Raw genomic sequence first — 17,016 nt, forward strand, 5'->3', positions numbered from 1 at the left:
CAGCTATTAATCATATCTGATTCACAGCTATTAATCACATCACCAAATCAGGTCCTGTTCAAAAGAGCTAGCCCTTTGTCATCAGAAACTTAAGCCAAAAGGGAGGAGGTGGGTCTTGAAAAGGCAGAAATGGTCTTTTGTTTAAATAGGAAAGAAACATTAGGACTCGGTGCAGTAAGATTGAGTATCAAAGATTTTAAAAAAGTAGACAAGCTAAAACAAAATGTTTTATTATTAAAATAAAAAAACTTTGTATAAAAGCGTAACAGATCAAAAGCTCTATTTACATGTATTGATTCAAGGTCCAATTATGCACCAAACACTGAACCGAACTGGCAGAGCTACAGGCTGCAGATGCAAAGCAAAATGCACACACACACACTCTGAGTCTACCTCTACGAAAGGTTTGATTCATGCCGAAACAGGGCCAGGGAGAGACAACACACGACTCTGCCCAGAAACTAAACTGGCAGAGATGGTAAGTTCGCAAACTGGTGACAGTCACCCTTCTCCAAAAAAGGCACTTCTCAGTTATAAAAGTGCTTCAAACCTGAACATGAATCCTCTATGCCTGGCTTATAATTTCAAGAAAGCAAAAACTGCAAAGGATTGTAGCTGAGTTTATGTATCAATTTTCCATGCAAAATAACCAAGAATTTATTTGAAACACCTGATGTTATGAACTGACATAAACTTGGCAAACTCAATTATCCTGAGGTTTTATTCCATGAATTCAAAGATTGGCCTACTCCTGAAGCCTCCCCATCTCAATTTCCTAGGATGGCTTTTCTACAATGATTTCAAGCTTAGTACTGTCCTTGAACCTTCATATTGTGACTGTGTGGGCCAGATGCACATGGCAGAGGAAATACAAGCAAAATACATGAAATATTATCCTCAGAAGCCTCCACAGTCATATGCTCTGCTTGCCAACAATCACCTAATTTTTCCACACAGTCTTACAACTTTTGTGCCATGATTCTGCTAAAAAGGTTGACAAACACTATATCAGACCCAGTGTTTACATGTGAGCAAGTTACAGGGATAGTCTCTGAAATTGGATAGAGGTAGTTAATACTACTACTGTGTTTCTAAGTGCTTGGTTTTATGCGTGGATTCCAGGGCTATTTTCGACGCCAATTAAATCCAACATGCTTTCATAAAACTTCATTCAAAAAGGATTCCCAAACTAAATGATGGAGGAGAATCACTGGAAATAAGAGGATGGCATGGGGCAAGGGGTGGGCAGAAAAGCAAAGGAGAAACTGCAGGAGGGCAGAGTACAGCTGGCACTACACTTCTGTGATGCCCAGACACACGTGCACATTTAATGGGAACAACTTGATTTGCCTCTAAGACAGATTGAGCCTCAGAATTCTTAACCCGGGTTTCAATCACATGACAAAACTGAAGACTTTAACAAGGAAGATTTGCGAAGTGGAAGGCAGGTAGTGGATCTTCCAATTATTATCCTTGCATTTCAAACTCCTGTTTTAGACTGAAAGAGAAGAGGGAACACGTCAGGATATGGTTTTTGGCCTAAGAATTCTCTTATGAAAACTCTAATTCCAAAAGACACACGCACCCCAATGCTCATAGAAGCACTATTTACAATAGCCAAGACATAGAAACAACCTAAGTGTCCATTGACAGATGAATGGATAAAGCAGATGTGGTGCATATATACAGTGAAATACTACTCAGTCGTAAGAAAGAATGAATGAAATAATGCGATTTGGATGGACCAGTTGGACAGACCTAGAGATTACCATACTAAATTAGACAAAGACGAGTATCATATGATATCACTTATATGTGGAATCAAAAATATGACACAAATAAAAACTTATTTACAAAAAAGAAACAGACTCACAGATCTAGAAAACAAACATGGTTACTAGAGGGGAAGGGAGTTGGGGGAAGGATAAATCAGAAGTTTGGGATTAGCAGTTACAAACTACTATATATAAAATAAATAACCAACAAGGTCCACTGTATAGCACAGGAAACTATAGTCAATGGTTTGTAACAAACTGTAATGGAAAAAATACAAAAAAGAATATATTAACATGTAACTGAATCACTTTGCTGGATACCTGAAACTAATACAACATTGTAAATTAACCATACTTCTATTTTTAAAAAGTTACAAATAATAATCTTCTGAGAGCCTAATTCACTCCTTTAAAAATGTTTCTGTTGAATTGTAACATGCATCTTAAGTGCACAGCTTAAATTTTACACGAGGGCCCACAGGGTCACCACCACCCAGAGGAAGGTTTGCACTGCTCCCTGACACCCCACGTGCCTCTCCTGCTTTCCATGCAATTGCTATCCTGACTGCCACCTTCTCTTTAGGAAGGTAACAAAAATGAACAGGGGCAGGGTGTTTGGGAGAGAATGGACACATGTATATGTACGGCTTAGTCCCTTCACTGTTCACCTAACACAACCACAACATTGTTAATCAGCTATACCCCAATACAAAATAGAGTTCAAAGTTTGAGGAAAAAAAATACGAAAAGTGCTTAAAATAAGTTTCTCAGATAACTTGAAAAAAAAAATGTAAGGAAAAAAAAATTAAGATTGGGGTGCAGAAGAGAGAAAAACCAGCCCTACCTTTTCAAGTAAGCATGCACGTTCCCAAAGCCATGGTACTTGGCTAAGTACACGAGCACCCCAGTCGCACATCGCCCATCTCGCTGCCGACAGAAGCTGCAGTTGCAGATCCCGCGACACGGTGGGCAGTGCCAGTTCTGAAGGAGAAGCGTGAAAAGGCACCATTAAGTCAAACCTTACCACCCCTTACTTATCTACTCCTGTTCAACCTCTAAGGTGGGTGTCATCAATTGCATTCAGATCTTTTTTATTACTATTAAAAAAACAAAAACATAATGTGGTTAATGGATCACATTCCCTTGGGAAATCCCACAGGAAAAAGTCACACAACCATTACTAGTATGGGGACTACAGAACAGACTTCCCCTGAATGGCCAGGTCCCGAGCACTCCACAAGCGCTCACAATTATCCAGTACCTACACTATGAATTCATCTGCCTTTCAACACCAAGAGCTCAATCTCTTTCTGCCTCTATCAGCTCACAGCTGACCTTGGAGCCTAAAGGACGACCTCTTCAAGGCACTTACTGGGTCAAGCAGAGCATCCTTGACTTCTTCACCATAACGGTTTCGAAGGCAGGGACCACAGAATTGGCCTCGAACACCCCAGCACTCTGGGTTTCTGCAGTTTGTCTTGGTATCGATAGTTTTCTGGCGGCACTGATGACAAGTTGACCCCTGCAAATAAGAAGAAAAACAGAAACACTACTCTTTGTAGAGAAAATCTTAAAAGAATGTCATTCTCTGTGAATCCCCGGGCAGCCTGATGGTTAGGACTCTGTGCTTTTACTGCTGAGGACAAGCCACACAACCAAGAAAAAAAAGAAAGATAAATTTGACTACAAAAAATATTAAAAAAAAAAAAAAAGAATGTCCTTTTTTGTGGGTAGTCTGATCTTTTCTCTTTGAATCCTACCTCACATCTATATACACACGTATACGCCAGGCCATGAAGAGTATTGAGCATGGTGATTCCATTCAACTGGCAGATGCAACAGTTAATGCTATCAAAACTATCTCAAGAAAAGATATGCAAAAGAAAGCTTGCCCAAATCTTGTTTGTCTTTAGCACACCACCATATCCCCGGCAGAGAAGGCAACGGCACCCCACTCCAGTACTCTTGCCTGGTGAATCCCATGGTAGGCTGCAGTCCATGGGGTCGCTAGGAGTCCGACATGACTGAACAACTTCACTTTCACTTTTCACTTTCATGCACTGGAGAAGGAAATGACAACCTCCAGTATTCTTGCCTGGGGGATCCCAGGGACGGAGGAGCCTGGTGGGCTGCCGTCTATGGGGGTCGCACAGAGTCAGACATGACTGAAGCGACTTAGCAGCAGCAGCATATTCTCAGCACCTATCTATGTAGCACACATTAACAGCTACTTATGTTGAATGAAATGAATTTCTAAATTGAGAAAAGACTTAATGCTACTGAAGATTTACCTAAGCAACTACTGCTACTGCAACTAACCAGGCTAAATCCCAAGGATGCTACAAAATTCTCTTATCTTACATGAGAAAAATACCCAGGCACACATCCCATGCACTAAAATGTCTCTTACAGACGGGGACATCTACAGACATTATTTAGAGGCTCTGACCAATGAACGGTTATAGATCTTCTCTCGGGAGTTGTTGCAGATGTTCTCCAACTCTTCCTCCGTGATTTCGTCCACCGGGCGAACAACATGGGGAAGGGTCATGGGTCCGGGGCGACGACTTCGGGGCATGTCATCTTCCTGCATAACGAGAATCAAGGAACAGCGTCCTTCCTGGCTCGCTTTCCCAGCTTTGCCTCTTAGATCCTCGCTTTGTCACTCCTTCACAGAGAACGTAACCTGGAAATCAGTCTTGGAACTTATGGAGAAAGGGGATTTACTAAGGATCACAGAACAACATCACTGAAAAATAATTAAGAAAAGCCCAAGAAAACTTTTTAATTCTCTTGCCTGCTACCAACAGCCATCAAAACAAGCTGATGTGACCTTAACCATTGTGGACGGTTCGAGAAGGCCATTTAGTACAGATCCGTGGGGACTTCCCTGGTGGTCCAGTGGCTGGGACTCCACATTCCCAGTGCAGGGGGCCCAGGTTCAGTCCCGGGTCAGGGAACTAGATCCCACATGCTGCACCTCAGAGTTTGCCTGCCACAGTCAAATTAATTAATTTTTTAAGTTAAAAGTATACATGGATCGTTGGTGTTGAAATTGTATGTGCTCCCATCCTGTGTCCATGATCCCTGGACCCACAGAAGATGGCAAACAGAGGAGCAGACACAGAAGCAGAGAACTCACATTCATGTAGCCGACCATGGACTTCCTCTTCCTCACCAACATGTACTTGTCTTCCTCTTCCTCCTCCTCCTCCTCCTCCTCTGTGGGCAGGGCGCTGAGTGACCCAAGGACCCGGGATCTAGACCTTGTGAGTGGACGAGCTCTCCGCTCAGGGTTTCTCCTGCAGGCAACACCTGGAAATGTGCGCCTCCTGGGGGTCTTTGGACGCTGAAAACACAGAGGATGGACCCACTTACTCCAAAATGACAAGTGGCAGCTTCTTCTGAGGCAGGTTTTCCCATAAGTAAAAGGAATGCTCCACTTGCCATTTTCCTTCGTCCTTTCTGTAATGCATGGGAAATGAGCCCAGAAATAATACAGCCATTGAAATTCAGCTTCTGTAACACCAAGCCCAGTTTCTCTCAAACTCAGGGATGACCTATTTATTCTTGACTTGATAAAGATGTAAGAAAAAAATCTTGTTTTCTTAAAAAAAAAAAAAAAACCTTTTCTACAATATCTCTTAAGTAGCACAAGCTTAGCTCCTCAGAATACAATCATATATATTAGGCCATGACTTGGTTAAGAAATTGTTTTTTCTTTTTTTCTCATTCTCAGATTTTAAAAAGATAGATTACCGTGCCAGGTAGAAATGTTCCAAGGGCTGGAGTTACAGAAAAAACAACTTGCAATTTTTCTTCCCTATCTCTGAGGGGCTTAGTTTATTTGGGTGGGAGGGAGAGAAATAACCAATCAAAAGGCATTTGAGGAACTACTCTGACAATTCAATGCTTAAGACTCCATACTGCAGGAAGTGTGCGTTCAATCTCTCGTGGGAGAACTAGGATCTCACATGATACGCAGTGTGGCCAAAAAAAAAAAGGGGGTGATTTGAGCCCTGCAGGTGCTTGGCATGGGGTAGAGGGCCCACACTTGGCCTGGGGTGCAAGGAAGAGATCCCAGAGATCTTTTAGAAGACTTCCTGTATCACCTCTGTCTACAAGATCACACAAAATAACAAAATCAGACTTTAAACTATCACAACACCTCAGACTACCCCAAACACCATTCCACAAACAAATATTTGTACTTACTGAACTGGGGCCCGGCAGGGAACGCCTTCCAGGGAAGGAGCCAGGGAAGCTTTCTAATTCTGACATGAGTTTTGCAAGCTAGAAAAGGAGGAAATTAAACAGAAATTATTGGTTTACAGTAACTGCTGTAAACAAGCAAATTCTAGAAATCACAACAGCACAACTCAGAGTTTGTTTCTCCTGTACATTTCCCAAAACTTTCACAGATTGAAAGAAAAGTTAGAAAAGGGAAAGAAATACATGTTAAATCATATGCGATGACGTTTTCAGAGCTACGTGGAAAATAGTTCTTAGGACACATAAGCAACAAGTGGCTTAGAGAAATGCTGGGAAGGGTCATCAGTTCTGACACCTTCAAAGTCAGATACCTACCATTGCTTTGTTTTGCTTTATATTTAAAGCCCTTTTCTCCAAGAAATTCATGCCGCTTTCATCTTCCGAGTCAGAATTGGAATCGGTCACAGAATTCTCTGGGGGTTCAGGAGGCACTGTCCTTTTGTTGGCTGCTCCCCTGGTGCTTCGAGGGGGAAACTTCATGGCCACGCGGAGAGGTCCAGACCGCGTGCATTGACTGCGGGTCCGACAGCCCTCCCGGTTGGCCTGCAGCCTCTGGTCAATGAGAACAAGCGAGGCGTTAATGACTTGCTGACTGTCACAGAGTCTGAAAGAGTGTGACTACACAATGCCTTTGGAACAAAAGACACTTGCAAATACATTTGCATTGAACACTTTAATTGTCAAGTTTAACTGACGGCTCTGAGTAACAAAATCAGGAATTACTAATAAACGCAACAACCTGAGGGCCAATTAACTAGGAGCTTTCCTGGGACACACTGTACTACGCCACAGTCACAGCCTCTAGGACAGTGGTTCTGAGTCATTTTTTAAACTGTGAAAAATCCCAGCTTCTTTTTCCACTTCTTTAAAAAATAGAATCTCTATGTATTTTAAAAGAATTTCCCTAGAGACAAATATATGTTCTCTCATGATGTCCATACTTATGGTAGTATTAAACTATATTAAAGATGTCTCAATGCTCTACTTTTTTAAAAACTGTAGCAAAATATACATAAAATTTACCCCTTTAACCATTTGTTTTAATTTTTATTGGAGTATAGTTAATTTACAATGTTGTTACTCTTCAACCATTCTTAAGTGTACAGTTGAGTGACATTAAATACACTCCGTGTTTTGCAACTATCACCACCATCCATCTCCAGAAATTTTTTAAAACTCTATATTCATTAAACAATTACTCCCCATTCATCTCCCCCAGAACTCCTGGCAAGCATCATTCTACTTTCTGTCTCTATGAATCTGACTACCCCTCTTGAAATCTCAAGGACAGAAGAGCCTGGCAGGCTACAGGCCATGGGGTCCCAAGAGTCAGACATAACTTAGCAACTAAACATTAACAACTCTCTAATACATTTTGTGTAAGCATAAAATTTTTTAAATTTCAGATTCCAAAAGTAATGTTTGCATCATTTAAAATGTATTAAAGTTGGCCACCGGGGCAAATCAGAATCATGAGATATCACTTCCCACCTACTAGCAGAGCCAAATAAACAAGTATGGCAAGGATGTGGAAAAACCAGAATCTGCAAACACTGGGAGAAGTGTAAAACGGAGCAGCCACTTTGGAACAGTCTGGCAGTTCCTCAAAAGGTTAAACATAGAGACTGTATGACTCAACAATTCTACTCTTAGGTATGTACTCAGGTGTGCATATCCACACAAATATTGCACATGAACGTTCACAGCAGCATCATTCATAATAGCCAAAAGGTGCCAATAACTCAAACATCCATCAACTGATGAATGGATACATAAAAGGTGATAGGGTCTGAATATTTACAGCTGAGTATTATTCAGCAATAAAAAGATACAAAGTAATGGCACATGAAAGAACCTCAAGAACATCATGCTAAGTGAAAGAAGCCAGTCACAAAAGACCACGTATTGTTTGGTTCCATTTATATGAAATGCCTAGAACAGGCAAACCTAGGAGAGAAAATAGATTGGTGGTTGCCAGGAACTGAGGGTGCTGGGAAAGGATGCAAAGTGACTGCTGATGGGAACAGGGTTTCTTTTGGGGGTGATGAAAACATTCTGAAATTGACTGTGGTGATTGCTGAAAACAAACTAACAAAAAAGAGAGAAGTAAAAAATACCACCCATAAAATCCCAAAATGGAAGACCCGTTTTTTAACATTTCAACAACCTCATTGCTTTTTATAACCTTTATGTTATTTTTAGTGTGCAGACTGAGAGAACATAAAATGACAAAAAAACTTTCACAAATCCTTAAGCCTTTTAATCGATTGGCATTTTCTCAGTCGCAACAAACAGCATCTACAAAGAACTGAAACACTGCCCAGAAATGATTCAGGCTGTAGACAATGTTTGAGTCATACCCAGATTCACAGAGCAGTGCTGCCAATAACTCCAATACGCACTGATTCAGATCAACATCACCTCTTAAGAGAAAATATTACATTATCATGAAGTTAGGTCATGATAAAATACTCCCTGGCCAAATGTTCTCACTTATGTCAGCGCCGTGCAACTGTGGTCCCAGGCAGTGGACCCGTGTCAGACCACAATGAGCTGAAGAGCATGCACCCGAAACATATTTCCTTTATCGAGAAAGTGTTGCTAAGAGGAAAACATGTGCAGAAGTAAACAGCATGCTCTGATAAGAGTGGGACTGAGGCGCATCCCTGGCAGCAGCATCCTGAGCAGGACAATAGAGGTTAAAGGTAAGACAGCAGGCGTAAGAAAAGCCAACAAAAGAGCAACAGCGGAAGCAAGCAGGGCCCTAATTGTCATTACCTGCACTCAAGCTCCTGCATGCGAGTTATCACAGGCTTTCCAGATGCAGGTATAGATCCACTATGGGAATCAACTTTTACTGAAGTCTCTATGTCAGGCCCTGGGCTGGGCACTTAAATGTGACTGGAGCTCATCTTGAGGACATATCTGCTTCCTCTGATTGGGCTTGATTTCTGTGGCCACAGAAATCTGCACGCTGGCCAATTGTTTCTTACAAGTTTCTAAGATTTTCAGAGACTACAAAAATCCTCAAGCCTTACTATTAGAACTACATTAGCAAAAAACTGCTTTAAGACATGAAGAAAATACTCTTAAAACTTTTCTTAAAAGATCAACGACACCTTCTGGCATGACTAAAATGAAAATCATACGGAAAAAAGATTTTTAAGCAAGTATGTCATGCCTCTAAATGTATCTTATTGCCTGATATTGGTGAAATTCTCAAACTCACCATTCCATCCTGTATCTCACTCTCTGAGAAACCGCAAAACGATTCATCATCAGAGTCGGCATGAAAAATACTGGCCAGTTCGTTAGTGACATCTGGCCTTGGTTTCTGTAAAAATCCACAATGGTCTAACACATCTTGCACCTCACTTTCTGAAAAGCCGCAGAAAGATTCATTATCAGAGTCCTCATAAAAAACATTTGCCAGTTCTTCACTGATATCTGACCTGAATTTAGGTTTCTGTAAAATAAATAAATAAATGTGGTTGTGCATTTTTTTTTTCTTTTTGAAGAACCAATTTTCCGTAAACCGTGCAGAGAGCAAATCACATTTACAAGTGCACTACAAGAGAATAGCTTTTGTTACAAAGAAAAATGGTTCAGAGGTTTACAAATGATTTCTGAGTTGTTATGGCAAATCATCAGGCATGTTAGGTTAGGCGACATTTCAAAAGGATAGAATAAGTAGCTAATCTACCTCCAACAATTACTACCTAGAACCACAGCAAAAAGTGAAATGAAATTACAGTGCATACTGTATTTTCGTAACAGCTGTATAGAAATGTAGGCAAAAAGCAAGCAGTTTTAATCACGCACAAAGCATTTGGGGCATTTTGAGCACTGCAGACTCCATTCTGTTTATTCTCAGGCAGCACTTACTGTGTTTGCAAAATTATCAGAAGCAAAGCTGTCACAACTGTCATCAGAGGATGACGGGGTTTCCATGGAAATCAACTTCACATATCTGAATTTCTTGAAGTTCTTCTTTGCTCTGCAATCCTTTTGCTGCAAACGGAAATGGCCATACTATTAAATGGGATGCTTGCTGCAGAATCTAAAGAAAGGTATCATTTTTGAGTTGAGTAGGTTCAAACAGCGCAGAGGAGGTATGTCCATTTCTTATACCCTACAAAGAAAAAGGAGGCTTTGCAATTGCTACAAAATTTTCCAAAATCAGGTAAAATCCTAAAAAGAGATCCCTTTGAGGGAACATTGGTATCAATTTATTCAAATACCTGTGGAATTACCCTTTAACCCACCTTAAAAACTCCCAAACTCTTAACATTATACTGAGCTCCCAAGGCATTAAATGCTAAACTGCTAAAATCTGCCCTTAAAAAAAAAAAAAGAAAGAAATTAGACTGTACTTCAAAAATACAAAATGGTAGAGTGATTTCTTTCCCTCAGCCAAAATCAAGCTAATGAGGTCTTTCTAAGTAAGCTTTGGGCTCTGTACTGTGATGCTAATTTCTCAAACCTCGAACACTGGGCAGCACCTCTACTTCAAGAGGGCAGGCTTTCAAACAGGCCTTGTGCCAATCAGGAGGGGAACAGTGATTTCTGCACAAGTCTTTACAAATCAAATATATCAACCCAGTGAACAAATGTACAAGAACCAAGTTAAAGGTCAAACAGTCCTCCAAACCCAGGTAGAATGCCCAATTCCACTTCAGGGCTCTATTAGGCTGGCCACTCAGCTCTTTCTGTAGTTCCATTGCTACACAAGTCTTGAGTTTTTATAAGCCCTTTTATTAGACACATATGACCTATGGATATGAAAATGCTTCTTTCCTTCATAAACAATGAATTGCCTGGCACCAATCATCAGAATATGCAACTGACATCTACTTCATGTAAAAAAGATAGTAGTTTCTACCATTTCTTCATATTTCATAAGAGATTTCCTAAATGTTGTGCAGTCGCTAAGTCGTGTCCAACTCTTTGCAACCCCATCAAATGCAGCACTCCAGGCTTCCCTGTTCTTCACTACCTCCCAGAGTTTTGCTCAAACTCATCATGTCCATTGAGTTAGTGATGTAATCTGTCTCATCCTCTACCGCGCCCTTCTCCTCCTCTAGCCTGGAATCTTTCCCACAATCAGTCTTTTCCAGTGAGTTGGCTCTGCACCAGGTGGCCAAAGTACTGGAGCTTCACTATCAGTCTTTCCAATGAATATTCATTACTGTTGTATTACTTCCTATATTTTTAATATCTGAAATATGGCCATGGAATAACATTAGTGACTCCATACACTGAAAAGTTTAAGAAGGCAAGTTCTGCTACGGGTCCCACAAAATAATGCCAAGACGTGAGGTGTAGGGGGAATATCTTTCTGATCTTTCTACACCTAACGTTACACATTTCTCTTGCAAATAAAATTATTTTCATGATGGTGGAACCCAACCACCCAGTCAGTGCTTCTCAACAGACTCCATTCAATCATCTTAGGAAGTTTTAGTCTTGTCCTTTTAAAAATCATGAAAATGTGATAATAGGTAGAGGTACTACCTATTAACGGAGGTCTCAGAAACTCCCTATTTTCCAGATGAACAAATTAAAGGTACCAGGTATGTGAAATAAGATTGCCCAAGATCACAGGGCTGGAAGGAATCCGCAGTCTCCTAAAACAGCTGTGCTCCTCACACTGCTGCAGGAATTATCACCATTTCTGGTGGAGCTGCGGGTGGGGGTTCAATCCCTGGGGCAAAAAGATCCCCTAGAGGAGGCCATGGCAACCCACTCCAGTATTCTTGCCTGGAGAATCCATGGACAGAGGAGCCTGGTGGGCTACAGTCCATAGGGTCGCAAAGAGACGGACAGGACTGAAGCGACTTAGCAGGCACGCCCGCCAGCAATCATCAATCTACCTGCCTGCAGTCAGAGGCACAAGACCGCCTCAAGGGAAGTATTCTATTGGAAGCTCTCAGGGAAATACTTGCTGGGCGTTAACAAGTCAGCGCATGCGAAGTTAGTTAACAGGCAAATGTATGCTTGGAGAATAAGACAGAAAGAAGCAATACAAATGGTCATGGATTTTCCTGGCAGGTAGGTAATAACAAATGCCATTCAACAGATTTTTTTTTTGTGTGTGTGTGTGCCAGGCACTAAGCAATTCCTTGCAACAAAGGTGGAAACTGAGGCGTAGAGTGGTGAAACAGATTATTCAAGTCCCATGATGGCTCAAATTTGAACCCAGGGATGTCAGATTCCAGGTCCTGCTACATGTGGTTTTCTTCATCCTGAAAGCCAATGCCAAGGTCCATTCGGGAAGAGGTATCTCTGAAACTACGCCCCCAACACGCCCTCTCCAACCCACTCCCGGAGTACCCCAGCCCCTCACGTGGGCCCCTTACCCCTGCTATTTATTTTAAGCTTGTCATTTTCTTCCTCTTCACCCAACCCCCCACCCTCTAACCTCTCCTGGGGCAGACCCTCCGTTCCGGTTTCCGTTAGCGTAAACAGTAACGTTCCATGTTCCATTCAGGGCTCCGTCCTGTTGCTGCAAGAAAGGCTGGGGGTGGGGAAGGGAATGGGAAACGAGCAAATGGTCGGCAAACCGATAAGACCACCATTGCACTAATCACCTCCTGTGACCGTAAGTGCCCCCTCAAGTGTGCGCAACCCAAGTTCTAAAGAGAGCGGTTTTCAAGACCTTTAAACTCCCAACCCATCAACTCTCAGCAGTTAGATGCGCCTGCCAGCACGGCCAAGAGGAAAATAAGCAGGAAGCTAGCGCAAGGGTCCCAAGTGCGCCCAGGAGAATGCGTTACTAGACATTCATCCTCCCCGGGCTGTGCCTGGGAAAGGTCCGGGAGGCTGCAGGGCAGCACCCTACTCCACGTCCCGCTCCCCTCCGCGCCCCGCGGGCAGAGTTCGGACCAGCAGACACAATGGGGGACCGGTCCGCCCCTGCTGCCCGCAGCACACGTGTGCCTCGGACGCACGTGGCCTTGAGCTCCTCCAGGCTGCCAAGCATCCTGCAAACCTCAAACCTCACAACTCTCTGACCGCCCGCGCGCCGGGTGTCACGCCCGCTGGATACAGTCCCTAGTCTCTAAAATACCCCCAAGTGCACAAAATCTGGGGCTTGCCTAAACGGGTGCCGCCCAGGACTGCCACCCGTTGATAGGGGCACTCCGCCGGCGAAGTTGGAGGGGGTCAGCCCGCCCCCAGCACCCACCGCGCCCATCCCTCGCCTTAGCCCGTCCAGCCTCACCCGCGCGCGGCGAGCGTCCATGCTGGCGGCCGGCGCTGGAGCGGGGAGAGCTGAGCAGCCGCGCGCGCCGCCGTCCCACAGCGCAGGAGCCGGAGCCCTAGCCGCGCGGGCCGGCGGGCGGGGTGTGCAGAGCTGGGGCCGGAGGGGCGGGGCGCGGCCGACTTTCCCGCGTTGCGGCGCAGGTCCTGCCAGCTTTGGTAACGGCCCACCCGCGCAAGACCCACTCGGCCCCGAGAAAAAAGCAGCCCTTCCAGATACGCTAAAGTCCAGTAATAGTCTTGCAGTCCCCTAAGATCCGCCTTGGAAAAGTACTGCCTTGGAAGCTCCGGGACCTCTCTCTTTACATAGCTGCAGGGTCCCTAGAGAATGGCGCGAAAATGGGTCGTATTGCCCCGGGGATAGCAGCCTAATTTGCATGAATTCTGGGGCTGGGAGGGGAAAGCGGGAGACAGTGGGTAATGGAGAGCGGTGCCAGCCTCCGCGCTTAGCACTTTCCCTGAGGCGTGCGGTTTACGTTATTTAAAATAAAAATCAAAGACTGGAGCATGAACTCCCAACAGCCCAGGCACTGTCCCGCGATATAGCTAGCACCTCTTATCTGGTAACCACAACATTATCTAATGTAATAAAATGAGCTAAATCCCTTATCTTTCTTTCCAGAAAGCTCGGGAAGTTCTTTTACATAAGACTTGTGATTTTTAAATAAGAAAGGTCTGATGTTAGTTAAGACTTAACTATGGGATAATAAAGTCTAGAGATTATAGAAGAATAGAAGCTAAAGACTGTAATAATGTGATTTGGGGCTCCTTTCTTCTGTCAAAATTTGTAATCACTTAAGTCAGAAAGAACGTGAGATTTTTCATTGCCCCTTGAATCGAACCTGACATTACGACGAGATCAAGTGTGAAGCTTTAAAACAAATGTTTGTAGAGAGTAGGAAAAAAAGTTGCTTTTAGAAGAAAAAGTTAAATAAATTGGATTGCTTTAAAAGACGCTAATTATAATCTTACATTTTAAAACAAATGCTTGAAATGAAACATCAGTTTTCTCCTTCCCACTTCTCTTGGGAATACTTCTTTGCAGGAAGAGAATGCCTGAACATACTGCTTCCTCTCTGGGTGTACTGAAGACAAAAACTTGTGAACAAGCGACGCAAGAGAATGTGGATTGGAAAAATTGGAGGCGACTTGGTCGGAGTCTTCCAGCCTTTCTAATACCCGCCGGCTCCATGGTCACTCTGCCACAGTGCCAGGGACAAAGAACTCCCCGTCTGGAAGGTAGGCGCCAAGAGAGGTTGTTGGTCTGTCCTTCGAAATTCCTTGGCAGTAGTGGGCCCTCAATAAATATTTGTTGAGTAAATAAATGACTGCATGAATGATGAATGAACTAAAATTGTCCTTAGTGCTGTGTCCTTGGAAATGCAATCTGTGCCACTAAAATCAAACATATGAGAATTTGAAATTGCTAAACTAAGGAAGGGAAAGATTAAGTCACTTTGCCTACTGGTTCTGATAAGGAGGGCTTTCCTTGTGGCTTGGTTGGTAAAGAATCCGCTTAGTCCTCTGGGGGCACTCTAATATAGTTTACGTTATTTTTTTAGGTTAAGATCACTGGGCTATTCTTTTTAGTAATAGGAAAATGCAAATTAAAACAGATAGTTTCACTCAGACTGGCAAAAAAATTTAAAGCCTGTTAAGACCATGTGTTGGTAAGGATATGAGGAAATCCCTGCAAGGATGTTGTTAGAGTAAATGTTTCACTTTGGAGAGCAATTCAGGAATGTTCAGCAAAACCACTTACAGGTATATACTCTAAAACAAAGTTTTTCACACTGTGAGTTAGAACCCATTGGCAAATTTTGAAATCAATTTAGTGGGTTGCAACTAGCATATTTTCTTTCTTTCTGAAATAGAATTTTAAAAATAAGAGTAGTGTGTTGTTTCCTGAAACTCTTGCGCCTGTCTGTGTGTATGCTGTATAAAATGTGTACTTCTTACTGTGCTTCACCATCAAAAAGTTTCCAAGACACTGTCCAGGAGAAGGTGCATTGAGGCTTGTACTGGTGCTCTCTTGTTTGTTCAGCTGAGTCTTGCCAACATCTGTAACACTAGGCACTATTCTGAGAACTAGGACATAAAGCCCAGGGAGTTTACATTCTAGTGGAGGAGCAGAAGTAAGAGTAAGATAATTCCAGATGTGATCACTTCTGAGAAGAAGCTGTTAGTTGCTTAGTGGTGCCCGACTCTTTGTGACCTCATGGACTATAGCCCACCAGGTTCCTCTGTCCATGGAATTCTCCAGGCAAACATACTGGAGTGGGTTGCCATTTCCTCCTCCAGGGGAATCTTCCCAACCCAGGGATCGAACCCAAGTCTTTTGCATTGCTGGCAGATTCATTACTGTCTGAGCCATCAGGGAAGCAAAAAGCAGAATAAAGGGATAGGAAATAAAAGAGGTACCAATTCAGATAATAGAAACAGGAAAGGAGGTGTTATCTGATCAAAAACGCAAATAAAGACAAGGGAGGGGAACTTCAGTGGCTGAGGCTCCACGCTTGCAAAGCAGAGGACCTGGATCTGATCCCTGTTCAGGGAACTAGATCACACATACCACAACTAAAGATCCCATATGCCACAACTTAGACTTAGTGCAGCCAAATAAACAAATACATTTAAAAAAAAATAGGAATCCATAGGAAGATGAAGGAAGTGCTGGCATAAGACAGAGTGAACAGCTAGTTAAAAGGCTCTAAGGCAGTGAATAGAAGCTTAGTAGCAGGCCATATGGAGAAGGCAATGACACCCAGCTCTTGCCTGGAAAATCCCATGGATGGAGGAGCCTGGTGGGCTGCAGTCCATGGGGTCGCTAAGAGTCAGACACGACTGAGCAAATTCACTTTCACTTTTCACTTTCATGCATTGGAGAAGGAAATGGCAACCCACTCCAGTGTTCTTGTCTGGAGAATCCTAGGGACGGGGGAGCCCGATGGGCTACCGTCTATGGGGTCGCACAGATTCGGACACGACTGAAGCGACTTAGCAGCAGCAGCAGCAGCAGACCATACTGGACTACAGAAAGCTAGAGAAAGAGAGAGCATGGGAGAGATCACATGGAGGCTCCCTGGCCATGGAAGAAGCTTGAACTTTATATCAGGTATGAGAGGAAGGATTCTGATGAAGAAAAGACCCAATCAGACTCCATGAGCTGCATGAACTATAAACTAAATGGGGATGGGGGAGCAAGAGTGAGACACTTCGGAGCTCCTAAAGGAGAAAATGATGTTTTGGACTAGGGTGATTCTGGGATGAGGGAGAAGTGGTCAGATTTTAAGATACATCATTTTGAAGGCAGAGCTAACTGGACCAGAGGAATGGATTGTTCATTCATAGTAGTGTTGTGTATCATAGTAAGATATTGCAAACAATCTAAATGGCCCTCAGAAAGGAAATGGAGACAGGAACAGTGGTATAGTCATACAACAGAATTTGAACAGTGTTCAAAGGAATGGCATAGCTTACGTGCATCAGTGTAGGTAAATCTTAATGTTGAACGGAAAAGCAAATTGCAAACATTTTGGTAAAGCATACCCCTTATGCAAATTTTTAAAAATACAAAACGTACATAAACTGTGAAAGTATATAAAGACATGAGCAATTAGAATAGGATAGAGGCTAACTCTAAGGAGGGAAAGATGGAGGACACAGGGGAGGATGAGGTTTTCCACTCTATCACTAATGCTTTCTTTAA

At 43.0% G+C, this 17,016-nt stretch overlaps 1 protein-coding gene across 5 annotated transcripts in view; it reads right to left on the reverse strand.

The window, feature by feature from the left end:
- Positions 1–214: 214 nt before the first annotated feature.
- CDCA7 (cell division cycle associated 7) overlaps positions 215–17,016 on the reverse strand; it is a 37,791-nt gene continuing 20,989 nt past the window's right edge. The window contains exons 1-11 of one of the 5 annotated variants that reach the window (XM_061435133.1): positions 13,270–13,386; positions 12,469–12,564; positions 9,933–10,058; positions 9,277–9,513; positions 6,363–6,599; positions 5,991–6,068; positions 4,918–5,124; positions 4,225–4,362; positions 3,148–3,297; positions 2,620–2,756; positions 215–1,498 (exon numbers count right to left, since the gene is read on the reverse strand). In XM_061435133.1, the coding sequence (XP_061291117.1) occupies positions 1,468–1,498; positions 2,620–2,756; positions 3,148–3,297; positions 4,225–4,362; positions 4,918–5,124; positions 5,991–6,068; positions 6,363–6,599; positions 9,277–9,513; positions 9,933–10,058; positions 12,469–12,564; positions 13,270–13,290 (1,458 nt within the window). In that variant the 5' untranslated portion in view covers positions 13,291–13,386 and the 3' untranslated portion in view covers positions 215–1,467. Of the gene's footprint in view, positions 1,499–2,619; positions 2,757–3,147; positions 3,298–4,224; positions 4,363–4,917; positions 5,125–5,990; positions 6,069–6,362; positions 6,600–9,276; positions 9,514–9,932; positions 10,059–12,468; positions 12,565–13,269; positions 13,399–17,016 lie in introns of those variants that run through there. The other 4 variants (XM_061435141.1, XM_061435162.1, XM_061435152.1 and 1 more) reach the window with 4 other exon arrangements.

The sequence above is a fragment of the Bos javanicus genome, chromosome 2, assembly GCF_032452875.1.
Source record: "Bos javanicus breed banteng chromosome 2, ARS-OSU_banteng_1.0, whole genome shotgun sequence".
Lineage (NCBI taxonomy): Eukaryota > Metazoa > Chordata > Mammalia > Artiodactyla > Bovidae > Bos > Bos javanicus.